The 19,106-nt window shown below is 35.4% G+C and overlaps 3 protein-coding genes across 4 annotated transcripts in view; 2 read left to right on the top strand and 1 right to left on the bottom strand.

Annotated features, from left to right (window-relative positions):
• The window catches only part of LOC112047158 (bifunctional 3'-phosphoadenosine 5'-phosphosulfate synthase), a 37,625-nt gene extending 33,580 nt beyond the window's left edge, over positions 1 to 4,045 (bottom strand). Inside the window, exon 1 of the mRNA XM_052882703.1 lies at positions 3,785 to 4,045. Coding sequence (XP_052738663.1) covers positions 3,785 to 3,823 — 39 coding nt within the window. The 5' untranslated portion in view covers positions 3,824 to 4,045. The remainder of the gene's footprint in view (positions 1 to 3,784) is intronic.
• Positions 1 to 19,106, top strand: part of LOC112047261 (18S rRNA aminocarboxypropyltransferase) — a 168,611-nt gene that overhangs the window by 28,231 nt on the left and 121,274 nt on the right. The window lies entirely within an intron of this gene.
• LOC112047174 (putative uncharacterized protein DDB_G0291608) lies at positions 4,221 to 18,725 on the top strand. Of its 2 annotated transcripts, XM_024084199.2 has the most exons (9): positions 4,222 to 4,576; positions 5,530 to 5,607; positions 7,140 to 7,278; positions 8,727 to 8,862; positions 9,829 to 9,994; positions 10,512 to 10,565; positions 13,922 to 14,229; positions 15,203 to 15,340; positions 17,107 to 18,725. In XM_024084199.2, the coding sequence occupies exons 1-9, from the start codon at positions 4,468 to 4,470 to the stop codon at positions 17,203 to 17,205; spliced, it is 1,227 nt and encodes a 408-aa protein (XP_023939967.2). In that variant the 5' UTR covers positions 4,222 to 4,467; the 3' UTR covers positions 17,206 to 18,725. The 2 variants fall into 2 exon arrangements, with proteins under 2 accessions (XP_023939973.2, XP_023939967.2); XM_024084205.2 differs by lacking the exon at positions 10,512 to 10,565 and having other exon boundaries at positions 4,221 to 4,576.

Raw genomic sequence — 19,106 nt, 5'->3', positions numbered from 1 at the left:
TAAGACAAAACAACATCAACATCATCATCATCATCATCATCATCATCATCATCATCATCATCATCATCATCATCATCACCATCATATCAGCCGATGGACGTCCACTGCAGGACATGGGCCTTTGGTAGGGACCTCCAAACATCACGATACTGAGCCACCTGCATCCAGCGATTCCCTGCGACTCGCTTGATGTCGTCAGTCCACCTGGTGGGGGGTCAACCAACATTGCGCTTTCTAGTGCGGGGTCGCCATTCCAGCACTTTGGGACCCGAACGTCCATCGACTCTTCGTACTATGTTATGATTCAAAACATACAGCCGTTAAATGTCTCATAACAATAGTAAGGCACTCTAAATCAATAGAACTTTCCGTCGACCTAGTTCTTGATGTCCTAGAGTTTGAATTTGGCAAGAAGCAATGTGTACTGAACCCTCGACACGACAGTCCGACTCGCACTTGCCCGAGCTTTCTTGCTTAAGCTTAACGTACGCGGTACGCGTAACTTCGCGTAATGACGTAACCCTGTCTTCCGAACTAGTGGCAAAGACTACAAATAGTCAAACTTGAAGTTTTAAAATTGCTTGTAAATTGGACCTATTTCAAACAAAAGATATTTAATTGATATTGTAGTAGTCTGAGATGGATATGAAGAGACGTCGGGTCTTCTCCGACCCGTGGTACACGGGGCGGGGGTACGGGCCTCGAGGCAATGCCTCCTTGCCCGGGCGTGTCGCGTGGGAACTTTCTCCCCCGGTGATTTCTTCCAACCCCTCCCGGGGTTGAGGCTTTTCAGCCTAGGGGATTGGGCTTTGAGCCCGTTGACCCCGCGCGGACTGCGATTCCTCGCTATCCTGCGTCGGGGCAGAGCCGGGTTCAATGGAGGTCCCTGCGCGGACTGCGATGTCGTCGCTATCCTGCGCAAGGACGGTGTCAAGTCCGGTGGTTGCGGAGATGGATATGACGTCGCTCGATCTCGTATTGGCTTGTGCCGGCGTTAGGTGGCGCGACTTATTTCCGTAAAGAGCAGAGAATTAGAGAGGGGTAGCTATCTGTTGGGGAGAACGACTTGCAATATTAGGCGCTCGTCGTACGGTCGGCAGTATGCTCGTGGCTTTTGAGCCCTCCACATTTCTTGGGTAATTCTTTATAGGTTCCTTGGAATAGGTGGGGAAATTGACTTGAGTGGAAAAGGGGAGTGTTAGTTAACCGTCAAAGCGACATTAACCCTACATACAACGTTCTGTTCCCTTCTAAGGTATTATTTTGAAACCAATATAAGATTTGTTAATTAAGTTATCCTGACAATTATTGAGAATCATTTTGTAATCCACTTCTGAGTCTATTAAAAATATAATTTGTCTGTAATAGAAGTAAATAACATTTACAGTTAACATGCTTATTATTCTGACCTGCAAGGTGACCCACAATTTAATATCTAATTGCCCTTAATATCAGCAACCAGTTTTTGGACACAATCTACATTTCTGTGAACTGGTTAACTTTGTAAATAGAGGTACCTACATATAAAATTAGTAGAGCCACCCAGCACCTAATCAATACTGTGCCTAGTTAACTTAGAAATTCTTTATATACTCAGAGGCACAATTGTTATGCCTCTGAGTATATATTCTTAAAATACGTAGTGTGATCGAATCGCGATTGATAATTAGCCGTTATAGTTTTTATGGTAATTTTATTATATCCTGCTTTTGTAATTTTTTTTATGTATCCATAAATAACCATTTAGCCGGTAGAGGTAAAGGTGGCCTATCCAACGATACCTACAATGAGATAAATAGCCAAGTAAAAAAAAAATATTCCCACTTTACATGTTGGGGAGGAGTTTAGACTAATCTTAACTTTATTGACAATTAAACTAAAGCAGACTAAAGTTAGTTACTAAACATTTTATTATGACCATGAAGTTAAGATACCATTTTCAATGTTTTTACATTACTATTTCATACAAGAAAATATAAAAAATACATCTCTATTTTCATATTACAATATTGTACTCATTTGAAATTAATTTTGTTTTCATTGATTATTCATCAAATCTGTCTCATTGAAACTTTCTGTCAAACAGATCAAAACTTAAAATTCATTAAACACATCGAAGATATGTATTTATTACTTAGTGGAATACAAAATCAATTAAATTTATCACTCTATGATTTGCATAAATCTGTGATAATTATGCACATTTTGTGCATTTTATTATACAATTTATGCAAGGGTCAGTGACTGGTCAATGTCCTCTTTAATTCAATGTCAACCTCAAACAAGCAGGTTGCAGGTAAAATATGTAAACAAAAGTTGGCCAATGTAAGATTAAATAATAAAACCAGTAATACCGGCGCAATATTAACAAAGTCATTTTTTCAACTCACTATTTCTTTTTATTTGAATCAGGCTTTTATACCACCACTAAGAATGTCAAGTCTGTCAGTATGCTATGACTCTACCAGAGGTTTAGAAATCAGATTCTGCTGAGAAGAGCCAGCAAAAGCAGTTAGTTACTCTTGAAACAGTGAAAATTTTACAATTTTTCAATTACAATAAAATTATGATAATTTGCTATCTTGTTTTGTATCTCTGCGTGATCAAATCAGAAATGAGGAGATCCGCAGAAGAACCAAAGTCACCAATATAGCTCAAAGAATTTGCAAAGCTGTAGTGGCAATGGGCACATACTTCGAAGAGCTGATGGATATTGGGGTCCCAAAGTGCTAGAATAGCGACCCTGCACTAGAACGCGCAGTGCTGGTCGACCCCCCAACCAAGTGGACTGATGACATCAATCAAATCGCAGGGATTCGCTGGATGCAGATGGCTCAGTGTCGTGATGTTTGGAAGTCCCTACAAAAGGCCTATGTCCTGCAGTGGCTGTCCATCGGCTGATATGATGATGATGATGATTCTCTTGTATGCAGAACACCCACCTACTAATCTGAAGCAGTCAAAGTGACAAAAAGACTGCATGAAGATCTGCAGAACTGCTACATCAAACAGAAGAAGACTTTGAGAATAATAATAAGTTTAAATGCAAAAATGCAGTGCAACTAAATTGACTTATTCCCCAACAAACGTATTTTATTTCTTTCAACTAGTTCAATATTTTTACATAACAAACTAGACTCAAAAAAAACTATACAATTCTATCAATATAATAATAAAAAAAGTATTTTGGGTATATGTAAAGGGCGGCAAAATTTATCTTTGCCCGGAACAGAACTATTACTGGATCAGCCCCTGAATGTAAGTAAGTACAAAATTGTGCATGTGTACGTTCAGTGTGGAGTAACTAAGTTTGGATCACTCTTTGCAGTGATTTTGTAGGCACCTAACATATCTAACAGTAGAAAATCTTTGCTCAGCCATAATGTAGCTTTCAATTCCTGAAGGAATTTTTACAATAAATTTAGTGGTTTATGTGTAAAATCTTAACCAACAATCGAACTCACTTTCATAATATAATTATCAATTTGTATCTGACAAAAATTATAAACTGCATGAAAAAAGCAAATTTTAATTAATAATGAAATATTTTCTGGCAGATGGGACTAACTTCTTAACTAGTTTATTATCACTAACATTTCATTAGAATAAGAATAACTTAATCTCCCCCGTTTGATGAATAAACATTATACTTAGTAAACAGTTATCATTTGGCCTTAGCATAGAAACGATGTACCCAATAATGCTTTTAAAAAAATAGTACCTAAATGGAAAGTTTTCTAAAGTATTATTTAATAAAATAATTAATAATTTTTTGTCCACTTACGATTTTGAGCTTTTTCTTAGGTCTGGAAGGTCCGTCCATGGCTACGAAGTTCGATCAAATAAACGCAACGTCGACAGTGTCTTTATTTAAAATGCAGCTTAAACTGACCGCGCCTAGTTTACGCGCAAACAGTACATAATCTGAGCATTTGCTTGGATTGGAAACGATTAAAATTCTTAATTTATTGTTATATTATTTACGACAATTATTTTTATTGAACTTTTTGATTACGAATTTGTGACACTGTGACGTCAGACTCATAGAATATAGATAATACAAAAATAATAATGCAGCACAGATATATAATGCAGCACTGACACATAATGCAGAATACATAATGCAGCACAGACTACTAAATACTACGATTAAGCAGTATGCACAGACTTCATTTGACGTTTGTGGTGTCAGACTTTGAGAGTGCTCTAGGGCTGTCAGTGTCAAGTGTCACCAGAGAAATGAAGAAATCTCCAAATCAATCAAACCAAATCGAAATCAAATATCCTTGACCCTTGTTATAACTTGAAACTTGAATTTGTAATTTGTATTGACTTTTTGTAAATATTCGAAATAATCTAAATAATAGCTTTATTTGAATCAACAATACAAACTGGACTATAATAGCAGCCATATCTTGATAATCAAAGCACTAAAGTTCTAAACCCTCGATCCTCACTGCAGGCCAAATGCCCGCGGTCACATCTACAACGCCTGAAGAACAGAATGATGCAGATCAGAAAATGTGGAATGCTCTTAGAAGATACATAATACGAGAAAGGCAGAGAAAGAAAGAAGGTATGATTTCAAATTTTAAAAAAGCACTTCAGTTTTTTGCTACTTTGCCTTTTCAAATACTTTATATCTAGTTATCATAAATATAATGCATAGAAATGTGCATTTAAAGTCCATCATCCTATAAGTGTTAAATGTTTGTGTTTAGTCCATATTGTAGATTTTTATGTAAATATGTAGAATGTAATATGATCAAATGTGTTAATAGTATGTATAGCCATGATAGCCCATTGGATTGAGATTCCAGAGGGCGTGGGTTTGAATTTGTTCCGGGGCATGCAGTTCCAACTTTTCAGATGTGTGCATTTTAAGGAATTATATATCACATATCTTAAACTGTGAAGGAAAAACATTGTGAGAAAATCACAAAGAAAATTCTCTGGTATGCAACCAGAGAGTTTTCTTAATTCTCTGTGTATGTGAAGCCTGCCAATCCGCATTGGGCCAGCGTGGTGGACTATTGGCCCAACACCTCTCATTCTGAGAGGAGACTCGAGCTCAGCAGTGAGCTAAATATGGGTTGATAATAATGATGATGATGTAAATTGTTTTCTATGATCCTCAAAATTTAACTTGTCAGTCTTCAGGGAACAATCTCCTTTGTGCCTTCTCCATCTATTTCACACTGGCGAGATGAACCTTCTCCAGTTGGTACAAATGAAAGCCTTATAGACAAATTTTATTGAATGCATAGAAACATTTTTAGAGTCCCACTGAATGTTCTGTTTCGGCCAAAAATCAAGTTTCGGCAGTAATTTCGGTTTCAGCCAAGATAGGCCAAAACTTTTACCGAAATTGAAACCGATTTTGGAAGTAGTAATGCACGCTCGCCTAACTTTGTATGTCGCTGCAATGCTATGGTTGACGCTGGCGGCCCTGTTCAGCCCTTTTAAGGTTATGATTTGATGGAACTGATTTGTTTTTTTCATTTTTCTAAGTACAATTTTCTTTTTCAGAATATGAAGCTGAGGTGGAAGAAGAGCGATTGAAGAAAGAGCGAGAAGCTAGAGAGAGACAGGATGTTATGACTTTGGGTCTGTTAACTAGTTCACTACATCCAGTTTTATAATTAACAGGGAATGCCCATCCGTGGCCCTGGCACCCTAACCATTTGACAATATACTGATGTCTAAAAAATCTTGATAATTCTACTTTAATAATGAAATTATTACTTGTTATTTTTGTCTTTTTTATAATTAGTCCAGTCAAATTAGGGTTAATTTGAAATGGAAGTAAGGTTACAATAATTCCCATAGAGATAAAAGTTGGCATGAATGTTAAGTATAATAAAAATAAATGAATTGTGAAAAGTCCACATCAATCCCCCTTGTACAAAAAATTTTATTGATGGTGAAAGTTTGCAAAAATAGGTTTTTCGCGTTTTTCAACTAAACGGTAAGTTTTACAGCAAAAATAGTTCAGACAAAAATTGAATTAACATATCATCACAACCGTACACCAGACATCAGATGAGATTGCATTCAAGGGCTAACTATTTGTTTTCAGCTTTGTGTATTTGTGCTCAGCGACATAAATTATATAAACAGCAGTTAGGTGCTCAGCGACATGAACTGTATATATAGACTACAATTACATTTTATAAAAATGGCACACAAAAATTGTTTCAAAATTGTTACATTGTTCGAGAAATTCACAATGAGGGGCAACTATTTGACAAGTTTTAATATAAGCTTTCTTCAAATCAAAGAGCCAAGCGATTGAAATGATCATAGAGTCTATGGACCACAGTGTAATTTATTATGTTGGTGTATGTGCATGTGCTATACCAAACTATCAATATATGTTTCAAGAAACATTCCATTGTGTTTTTTGAGTAATAGTTATAAAACTTATCTTATTATGAATGTATGTCAATTACACTTACATACATTATTAAGTTTATAAAATTTTCCAATTTTATGTGCAATCATCACATTTTCTTTTCATTAAAAAGTTCTACAAATTAATTATTGAAAACAAATAGGAAAGATGAATGAAATTGGTTAAATTGTTCTTCTTAAATTGTTGTAAAGTTATGGTGTGACCAAGGAAAATAAGGATTATATTTTGTGTACATTCATTATATTTATGGTTCAATTGACAAGAATACATGACCATTAATTTAATAACTAATTCATAGATATCAAGCTCAAGCTAAGTGATAGAAGCAATACAATAATAACAAGCTAATATTTGGGTAGCCAAATATTTTTTTTATTATTGTATTGCTTCTAGCACTTAGCTTGAGCTTATAAATACAAACAAACAGTAATACAAATACAAACAGTATCAAAGGAGGGCATTTATTCATTTGTCTTTTAGGCTAATATAATTGTTTTTAAATATCATCATCATCATCCAGCATTCAAAACCATGAATGTGAAATTTGGTTACAAAAGAGAAAAGACTGATATTTCAAATGTACACTTTTTTTGGACAGATTTTTTTCGATTTAAGAATAACATTTTATTTGTCCATGGCATTAATTTAAGAAACTGTTTTGTGACAAATTTTCACATTCTGTTTTTGAATGATGAATAAAAATAATAAGAAATATAAATTATAGAAGAAACAAAAGAACAAATTGATCAGCTGGAACTGAAACTGAAGCAGTTGGAGAAAGAGAAGCAGCAGTTATTCATGCAACTAAAGAGAGTGCTCAATGAAGATGAAATAAGGAAACGCCAACAACAGAAAGAAACCAAGTAAGTGGGTGAACAGTATCATAGCATGTAGGCTTGATTATTTTCAATATATTATAAATTATCTTAGAGTGTCTCTCCATTACTGAAGGTCCTCAATCAGTTTTCTAAACTTTTCCTTGTCCATGGCTAGGCGGACAAGTTCTTCGACTGTCTTAACGCCAGTCCACTTCGTTTCGCCAGTCTTATGTTTCGTATCCAGGACTTCTTTCTTCTTCCTACTCATCTTTTGACTGCAATCTTGCCCATCATGATAGTTTGAAGCAAACGATATCTATCGTGTCGCAAAATATGCCCTAGGTACGATATCTTCCGCTTCTTGGTGGTTTTAACCAGCTCAGTCTTCTTCTGCATTAGGGCAAGAACTTTGGTATTAGACACCGTCGCCGTCCAGCTTATGCGGAGCATTTATTCAATATATTATACATGGACAAACAACATTACATTTGATGACATAAAGCCTGACAATGCTTCCCAGACACCACAACCCTTTTCATGATAGAAGCCTCCCAGATGCGGTGCTAATGTCTTAATGGCGCTCACTGTCATTTGGTAAAGGCGGTCTTATTGTCATTTGTGTAAGGCGCAGTCAATTTTAGTTTAGGTTTTAGCCGCGGGACTTTTTTCATGAATAGGACTCTACACAGTGTATTCGCTGGTGATGACGAGGTCTCCAATATCTGACGTCACCCAGATGTCACCCACAATCTCGAGGTTAGGCGGCCCTCTAAGCTGAGAACCTAGTCTCAGAAGTAATTCCCTTAGAGTGTTGTTCTACCCACATCTTCTGCTTCTGCCTTTGGACCTCATCATGCGAAGCTTCTGCGCTCGCCCAAAATCCTCGGTGACCCCGTTGAGGTCCCATTAAGGGGCCTACGTCACTTACACAATCAGAAACAACAACATAACAGTGTCAGTTTTGTGGGGCACTCTTTTTATTGGTGGCCATGGTTACGCCTCCTGAGAGCTAGCCATGGTATGAAGTTAACTGTGATTGGCTTTAGAATATAGCATGTTTCAATGGACCACGAACAAAGCATGTATTTTTTTATATTTTCATATTATGAGACATTAAGTCCCCAGTTATCAGTCATTTAACTTTGCGGAATAACTTCCACTTCCACTGTCGAAGATTTTTTGAAAAGAACTCTAGCGAAGGGTTGTCACAAATCCATCAGTCCCGCGACTGGAGACATGATTCCTGTAGAATATATTATCCATAAATTATGTTTTATACTCGGACAAATGACGATCTGGACTTTGAAACCTGCTACCTTCCACTATGATCCAAGTTCCATAATTAAACTCTGTGTTTATGGTAAAAGCATGGACTGACAAACTTTCAGCCTTGCCTTCCTAAAATGTGGTTAAGCCTGGCTATGGCTCTCGTGTCTTTAGGAGGGTCAATTATTAAGGTCCACTTATTTATTTAACTTTATTTCTTTTTCCAGTGAAATGCAACCAATGAAAATACCAATGGGCAACATGCCTATGCCGATGTTCCCAATGCCAACGTCTACCGGACAGGGTGAGACGCCTCAGACTCAGGGCAGACCTCCACCCCTTACGTCACATGGACTCAATAAAGTAAGATTAAACATCCCAGTACTTAGTAACTTTAGTCATCATCAGCTTTCTTTAATGGCAGAGAACTACCTCTCTATGTAAAGGACATAGATGAGGGGCTTAGACCAACTGCACCAATGCAGGTTGAACGGCGTAGGGTGAGAATGTTCAATTGTTTAACAATCCATTATCAGATGTTAATAGGGTAGTTGAGTCATATCAAATTCAATAGGTATAATATTAATCTCGTGTACATGGAATAAGGGTCTGAAATATATTAATTAATCTGAATTAAGGATTTCATAGAAAACTTAATTTAAAAATTATCTATGTCCTGTCATAGGCCTCTTGCATGGACTTCCAAATAAAACGGTCAAGAGGCCTATGTCCAGCAGTGGACGTCCATCGGCTGACAATGATGATGTCCTGTCGTCCATTTTGTGATGTCACGATATCACAAACGAATAAACGTCAAACTAATTATTAACTAATAACACACACTCCGTTTGGTTAAAGTTTAGTGTATACGTGACGTCATGAAACAGTTCAAATATAAATCATCATGGCTGACAGCGTTTTGGATCATTTTGTCATAAAAATTCAAAAATTAAAATTTGTATGTATTTATCTCAAAAAAAAAATTATTTCAATTTAGTAGAACGCTAATAAACAATTTAAGTTTCTTGAAAAATGTGTCACCGGAATCAACGGCTGACCGTGCTCTCCTGAAAAAATTCCGTTCTGACGTCACAACACCACACGTCACACAAATATAGACTCCGCGCCACGAAAGAAGTCCCGCGGCTAAAACCTGAACTAAAATTGACAGCGCCTTATACAAATGACATTAAGACCGCCATTACCAAATGACAATGACCGCCAATAAGACAATAACGCCGCGTCTACTTGATTCGTAGCGCGGAGTATAATTTCGGCCTCATTTTACTTTGCACATATTTATTCACGCCATGTTTCTCTTTGTTCTAGAACAAGCACTCGAACTATATGTTCGTTTCGCAACAGCAGAACATGGTTCGGGGCCCGATTCAGTCAAGTGTGAAACGTCCCCGCAGCCCGTCACCTACATATGCTCTGTATACACACAGGCTGCACCAACCTCCGATAAAGCATCACCAAGTTTACTCTGACCATAGTGAGTTACGTATACCATCTTATGACTTTTATTAAGTTAATTATATGAAAAAAAAATGTATCTTATTGCTTCCAAAATAGTATAACAAAATATCTGTGAGTTACAAAATCGTAAGTTCAAAAGATAGTAATATTTCTCACATTTTTATAAAATTATTTTTTGTATAACACTCATGCGAATATTTTTATAATTTGGTCAGAATCACATAATGAGAAGGGAATGAACATGTACCATTTTTATAATCCCTTTTCAATCATACAAATAAAAGTGTTTTATTTATAATTGGTATTAGTAATGACAAAGTAAAACGAAAATCAAATACAAATAATCAAACTACAAGATTTTGCACATTTAATGTCACAATTATCAACTATCTTCACAGATTTTATGCCACATATTCTGTGATTACATATGTATAAGGCGAAATGTACGAAAAATAATAAAATTGTGTAAAAAAAACCATCGAATGTGTGTGTGGCGTTATTTTTGATGCTACTGTAAACTATATTTTTTACAGAGGTAGAGGATGGTCGAATGGGCCGCCAAATGGCGCGCGCAGTTCTTTGGAACAGTGAGTTACATTCACATAGGATATCACTGTCGCTTGCTATGCACGCAAATCATCCATTTTCCTATTTCACCCATATTAGTTAATCGATTAACCTGTATGTGAATTGTCCCAATGTGCATAGACCAATCAGATACAAAGTGGATGGTGTTATTATATCACGTGATATAGATATTCTATTTTGAGATGATGACGGTTTGGTTTTCATTGTAGTAGTTTTTTTTTTGTAATGTAAGCTCGTCTGATGGCAAAAAGCATTAATGCGGTCAAGTTGTACGCGCTTACCTAGAAGATACCTATTCACTCTAGCTTTAACAGTAATTTAAAGTTATCTTTAAATTTTATATATTTAATACTACTTCTTTGGATAATAATAATTTGTAAATATTTAATTGATACAATATTATAATCCTTTAATTAAAAAAATATATATTTATACATAGCAAACAAGTAGCTTGATAAAACTGAAACAATTAGATGTATGTTAGAAATACTTTTTTTTATTTATTTAGTTAAAAATATTAATAAATTAGGCAAAACCATCACTGTTAATTAACATTGACGGTTACAAGTGAAGTGAAGTACAGTATTAAACTGAAACTCAAACTGTTTGAACTTAAGGAACGTCAACAAAGCAGACATTTTTTTTAGATTTTGCGTTATTTTTAATTGTTTTGAGTAGAAGTAATTACTTGATTTCGATTCACTGAAATTTTCATTCATACTCATCAAAACAATTAAAAATAACGCAAAATGTAAAAAAATATCTGCTTCGTTGACGTTCCTTAAGTTCAAACAGTTTGAGTTTCAGTTTAATACTGTACTTACAACTAAAACCAATCCTATATTTTTAAATGGAATAAATATATCCCAATATTCTGATTGGTTTACAATGCACTTTTTACTTTCACTATTATTTATATAAACTGAAACTTAACAGTCAATTTTTCTTAACATTGGCGTGGTTTTAACATTTTCATAAATTCGCCATTTCGTGCTCACAGTAATTTTCAGTAATCTGGTTTTTATCTTCAATGCTTTGTTTCTCTTGTTGTGATCATAACTTTCTTTTGTTCACATATGTAGCTTCTTCCTGACCAAACCATGATTAGCTTTTCATGTTTTTGTATTGACTTTTCTGTCTTTTTGTATAGTACGTAGTATAAACATGTAATATGTAGAACATCATGACCAGCCGGAATAACGGCCCATTACAGGCCATATTCCTTGTAGGAGAGGAGATATGGGACTTAGACCCACCACGCCGCACCAATATGGTGATAATTTTTAATTCTATAAAGATCACTATCAGGTGTTAATGATAATGACCGAGACCAATAGCTTAAGCATTACCAAATTCCCAACTCTGGGCTCAATTTTTACTTGCAATTTCTTAGAAGAAAGAAAGCTCAATATTTTTTAGGCTAGATCTAGTACCTCGCGATACAAAACCACTTAAGCTGACTGGACCAATGACATGAGTATAACCTCGTTGAACATGGAATCAAGGCGATATCATTAAAATGTACCTACTTTGTTCAATAAAATATTTATTTATTATAATATAAAAATCATTAATATAAAAAATACATACAGTCGAACATAGCTCCTCCTTTTTGGAAGTCGGTTAAAAATGAATTAGAGGTACTATAAACAGCAAGTTACTTTGTATAATTTCTTGCTAAATATCAATATATTATAACGATCTTCATGGCACAGATATTTTAAATGTTAATGATTTGTCTTATAAATGTGTCCTTTTTAAATTTCGAAAAAACTCCAACACAAAGTCAATTAAGTAAGAACTTTCGAGTGTTTTAAATTGTCTCTGGTCTGGTTTTTTTCATTTTCGAATAATGGTTAATATCGCCGAGTAATTTATGTAATAGTGCCGCGGAACCATTCAGGCATATTTAGGCAGGGTTGAAACTCCCCCTAAAATCTATACCCCTCCTAAGATTGCGCTTGATCTTCAGACTGCATCGTCATCGACTCACTTGATGTTTATTTATAGAATTCTAGCACTCCTTAGAGAATTGTTCTTTCCATTGCTGTGATGCTGTAATTTATTAGGTTGATTGTGATGTAACTGAACTATTTTATAAGCTCTCTTTGGCTACTCGTAACATTATCACTTTCTTACTGTTTCTTCATATTATTAACCGTTCTAAACTTATGTACATGTTATAATGCATTTTAATTACATATGTTCATAATTTTTACTGCTATCAAATAGAAGGAGGTTATTCAAATAGAGGTAACGAACGTGAGTATTTATATACATTTCTAACTAACCTGGTGGACTTCACAACCTGAAATTCCTGAAATGCTATGAAAAAAATAGCCGCTTGAAATTGTGGAATAAAAGCTATCCTATCTCGCAAGCACACCAAACTGCACAGTGTGCAAAGTTTCATTCAAATCGGTTCATTAGTTCACGAGTTCATTGCGGATAAACGACATGAAACTACTTTTTTTCATACACTTGAGTATTGAGACGAATATCTTAGCATTCCATGGATTCACCGTGCGGGTTCCGGGTCCGGAAAAACACCAAGCAAAGTCCAGGACTTGTGACTACTGGATGTAGGGTAAATTACTAAAAAAACTAAATAGACTAAATTCTAAACCCTATTCCGAGTAGAGTCAATTTGTTTATTTAAATATGCGTATCTACGTTTCCAATGTACTTGACATTCTTATTTGTTTTATTGAGACACAATATATTTAATTCGTTCAATTAAGGATTTGCAAGATTTTCCTATAAAATAAACTTGAAAATTATCGTAACTTGATCTATCAGTACAAATATGTTAATATATTTTCTCCTATGTCTAGACAAATAATAATGGTTACCTGTGTCTCAACATTGTCTAGATTTAAACTTTTCTAGTAAATCTACAATCGACGTGACCATTAGGTAATTGAATATTATCTATAACTATATCATCATCATTCTTAGTAAATAACTCATCTTATCAATGATAACATTATGATGACAATACAAAATATATTTATGAAATACTAGCTGATGCTGCGCGGTTTCACCCGCGTGGTTCCTGTTCCCGTGGGAATACCGGGATAATATATAGCCTATAGCCTTCCTCGATAAATGGACTATCTAACACTAATAGAATTTTTCAAATCGGACCAGTAGTTCCTGAGATTCGTTCAATCAAACAAACAAACTCTTCAGCTTTATAATATTAGTATGAACAGAGACTGAAATTTTTTATACACTGTTTAATAATCTGTATAAATTACATCAGACAACATGTACGTAAATGTAATTTATCTGTGTGGGGTCTTGTGATATTTTATGAGTACTATTCTAATACAATCATGTTGAACATTAACAGAATCCTCCCAATACGGGTCGGGCGTGAGCGGATCCAGTGTCCAATCAGGAGCGTACTACGCAATGCCCACGTCGGGGGTGGTGGTGACGGAGCGGCCGCCGCCATTGTTGTACGCACAGCATCCGCACACGCCGCACCCGCACACGCCGCACTCGCCGCACACGCCGCACACGCCGCACACTCCGCACACGCTGCACCAGCCGCACCACTCGGGCCTGTTGTATGCACCCGCGCAACAACACATGTACTTGGACAACATGCTGAAGAGAGAAGGGCAACAACAGCCGGAACCGAAAAAGGAACCTCAGGTATTTTTTACAAAGCAATAGGGATGATGACAGTTTTTTAAATTGTATATAAATTCAGAGTATGCTAATAGTAAAGCAATTTTGTAAAAGTAACAGGCTATCTGCGATCATTACTTTCGGAGCTACAGGGATTTAAAGAGTCAGATTTGCGGCGCTGCCGCAGATCCCTGAAAAACGCCCCATACAAAATGGCTCGAACTAATGATGTCATAGGCAATGTAATGATCGTTAGCGCATGCGCACTCAAACAAAATTACCAATATCTTTGTTATTTGTGCGTTTATGCTTATAGTTCATATATTAAAAAATGTCACATTTAATGTAAGGAAGCTAAAACTGTATGAATTTTCATCTAATTACGATAAAATATTTTTAATAGATTTTGAAATTTTATAGTCTCATTTATTTTGCAAATATCCAGACAATCTTTGCTTTTTATGTATAAATTAGTTAACATTGACCCTATTTACCCGAATGTATCATAAAAATCAATATATTCAAACCTAGTCATCATCCCCATTATATTTCTCGGGTAATTTTCTGCAACACAGCAGGTGATGAATGCAACTCATTTTTGTACACACACCTCACTATACTATACACTAGGCATAAACTATCACCTAACCACCACTATCAAAATAATGTTAACTTTAAGTAACTTGGGCAAATTTTGCCAAAATTGTGCAAGTCATATATTTCTCAATACATGCATTAATTTTACGCAACTTGGGCAAATTTATGTTGATGTTCTCAATACACCCACCACTACACTATACACTTAGCATGATCCACTGCGATGTCTACGTAACGGTGGTAAAAAATCGAATATGAATATCATGTCGTTTTGTCGTCGACAGTGAATGCCCTTGCCCTGTGCGCACATTTCCCACCCCCCGCAGTCATACGTTCCCCGTCGCCAGCATACCATGGAAGTGTCATCAACGAACTATAGTCAAGATTTTCATATTTGCAGCCGCAAGTATTGATAGGTTTGAGCGAGGCGCACCACCCATCGGTGAGCAGCGGAGTGGTGTACGCGCAGCCGCCGTCCTCCAGCAGACATCTCTCCATACACCCCACTGCGCCCGCGCAGCAGCATTCCAACATTCAGGTACCGATATAATTTATTTACTAGCTAGCAGACCCGGTCAAGCTTCGCGTTGACTTGTGTGCACTTCTTCGCTATCCCTATCCTACCCGTACTCTATCCCGTTCCTTACCCTACCCTACCCCTACTCTTAAATAGAAAATTGCGGAATGTTCCATACAAACTTCCACCCTCCATTTTAGGGAAGTGGCGTGTTAGAAAGAGACAAAAAGTAGTTCAACTATCTCCACTTAAAAAATGACGTCAATTCGTCGCTCCGTTTTGCCGTGAAAGACGGACTAACAAACAAACAGACAGACACTTTCACACATTTATAATATTAATATAGATGTGTAACTCTACTGAGTTCTTTATCAGCCTATTTTATTGGCCTACTATAGGGCTTGGCTTTCCTCCTTATAGGAGAGGCGATATGGAGCTTATAGCACTAGTTGGCAGGCTTAAAGTGAAAATGTTAAATTCGTTAACCACTAATGACCGGGTACAACGCCTTAAAGTGTTCTCCGAGACACGGAAGTGGAACATCATCAACTTCCCAGCTCCGGGCCGAGAATTTAACTAAAAATTTCTTAGAAGAGAGAAAAACTCAAAATCTTTAAATCAAAATTCAACACAAAAACATTTGCCCGACACAGAATTTGAACCTTGGACTCCAGGACAGGATCCACTGGACCTAGACAACCAATAAACAATAAAGTACTTGTATTACTATAATATTGTAATTATAGGCCCTTTAAGAAGACCCATATAGACAGGTTCATAGTAATAGAGAGTCACTGAAGCGAGCTATGCTCGGAGTATATATGCGTGATCGAATCGGAAATGAGGAGATCCGCAGAAAAAACAAAGTAACTGACATACTTCAACCTTCCTAGATGCAGGAATGTCACGATTCATAGACATCAACTTTTATCAACTTCAGCTTTACGACTCATTGAACTTTTTCGGTTTTTCTGCTGATCTCCGCATTTCTGATTCGATCAACGCTGCGTTTTGACCCCACACCGAAAGACGTAGACGTTCGACCCCTCATTATGTATACATAAAACGAATTGCATAAAGCGCTTGTATGCAAGCCGCTCAGTGATGTTTGGATGTGTATGTCGCAGGGTGTAACTTAAACAGTGCCAAAAATGGTTTTAGTAGGGGAGCCCGGGATGCTAAATTTGCAGTTACTCGAGCGTCATTGAGACCGATTACATTTGGTAGATTAAATTATAGGAAGAATAAATGGTTATTTACTTTTTCCGCTTTTAGCGGTGGAAAAAAAAACTACAGACCTTAAAAACAATTTTTATTACTTTGGCTTACTGAAATTGTAAGAAAATTTTAGCAATTAATTAGGAGATTATTTCCATAAAAATAAGTAAAAAATTAATCGCACTCGTACCTCGAGCACTAAAATATAAGAGTTTAATTTTGTAACTTTGAAACTCTCCCATTCCATTACGTTACGCTCAAATCGTCAGATTTTCGAAATGTGCAGTTTTTAGCTATCAACTCACCTACCTTATCTTAATCTGACGTGCTGGTTGAGTATTTATGAAGTTAGTTTTTTTTGTTGGTTGCCCTAAACGTACCCACCAATATTAAGGGCTCATACTCGGTGGAGGTACTCGACAAAGTGTAAGGTATAGTCCCTTATGTTTATCTGCCGCGCTCGAGTAACTGCAAAAATCCCCTCTTCGGCTCTTCTACTATTTGATGTTATGTGAATGGCTTCTTTACTGTGGAGCTTTTGTGTATTAACACTTTACCTCTTTTTCCAGTCCGCAAAACCGGGTAGCATAACCCAGGGTTACCCAGTGCAGCAGTCTAACCCGAATGTACAGAACCCGAACATGTATCCCAACAGACACCGTTACTAGCAGCAACTTCACAGGCGCCACCACAAACGCTTCAGGCGGTGCGCTTATAACTGATACAATATTAGGAAATGGACTTTTACAATACTCTTTTGAAGTGTTACTGAAAAATTGTATCAGTTTTTGATAGTTGTTCATGTTGTAATCTCAAGATATATACAGGATGCTGGGGAAAATTTGTCATAACTTTGGGGTTATATTCTTTACCGAAAATTATATAATATGATCAAGAAACACGTGTTCTAAAATGGGGTAAATAATATTTCTTTTGTAAATAGATCTTAAAATGTGTCCCTTAAAATGGATAGTCAAAATTATTTTAAATAATATAAGTGGACTCGTCAACACCTTAAAGTTATGGGAAATACTCCCGAGCACCCTGTATATCTCAAAATATATATAGAAAGTATTTTGGAGTGCGCAAATTTTTTAATTTTGCATATAAACGAAATTTAATAGACACGTATTTTATTAACTAAAATATATCCAATATGTCGTTAACTGAAGATATTTACTTTAAAACGGGTTTTTAGGAGGCCCGCCGCGGCGGTAGCGGTTGAATTTTTTTTTTATTATATTATTTTTGGATTCAGAATTTGAAATAATACATTATAATATAATAAGTACTGTAAATCTATATAATAATAATAATATCTTATTAACGATACAGAAGCATCAAGAAAAATTTGCACACTGTAAAAGGTATCTCCCTGTATATCATATGATATATTATTCATTTTTATAGTATGTAGTTTATTGAGAATAGGGTAATTTCCAAAATAAGAAAATATCTATAATTGTACATTGTAAAATGAAATAGTTTTAGTAATAAGCTATCGGAAAATGTAAATTTTAGTTTACAAAACCATGAATAATTAATAAATAGTTGTAAATAAATGACGTCATTATTTAGTGTTTTTGGATATGGAATCTTTAAGGTAAGGGAAATGGGAGTAGGATGTAGGTAGTGTTTTGTTTATTTAGATTTCATATTTATGTTAATTTGAATATGTATAAATAAACAAAGACGTTATTTCTATAAAATTAAACTTTTCAGTTACGTGCATTTTATGAAATTAAATATCACTTGTCTTCTTGTTGACCAGCGTGGTGGACCATCAGCCTAACCCTCTCATTCTGAGATTAGACTCGTTCTCAACAGTGAGCCGAATATGGGTTGTTAATGATGAAGACGAAAAGAATAAAGTTATCTGAATAACTTGTATTTATAGAAGCAGAAAAGAAATCGCGTGAGTCCACTTAATAGTGTTATTAAAGGTCTATAAAAAGTTGTATAAAACTATATAGATTATAATTATATTTATTGTAAGATGATACTGTAAGAACAGTAAAATGTTAATTTCATAGTAATTAAAATAAGTTCAAAAGTGATTAGGAAAGTTAGTTTATTAGTAGTAAGTGTAGTAATTATAATTACATATTTAAAAACATATAAATATATTTCACTTGATTATGTAATTAACATTAAATAAGTAATTATATACATTTTATAACTGTATAAACGAACTCTTTTATTTACGACCCATGGTTCTTTATAAATATGAAGATTTGAATTGTTTGTTTATTACGATTTAGCTAAAAAATACTTGACCGATTTTAAATTCGTCCACCATTATGGAATGCTACATCTACAACGAGTAACACATGTACTCGTAGGTTATAATTTTGTCATAGCCTACATACAAGTATTTATTTATTACAGGCTGTATTCTCACGGGAACGGAAATTACGCGGGTAAAGGTAACGATGAAACTCTCGGTTTCATCTAAAATTCAAATATTCAAAACAGGAATTAACTAAGCCAAAGTTTCTTTGCACATGGCATGGATTTGTAAAAAACTAAAAAAAAAAACTGATAAACGCAATATATAAAAATGAATTGC

Source organism: Bicyclus anynana, chromosome 7 (assembly GCF_947172395.1).
Source record: "Bicyclus anynana chromosome 7, ilBicAnyn1.1, whole genome shotgun sequence".
Lineage (NCBI taxonomy): Eukaryota > Metazoa > Arthropoda > Insecta > Lepidoptera > Nymphalidae > Bicyclus > Bicyclus anynana.
This window is presented reverse-complemented; position numbering and strand designations above follow the sequence as displayed.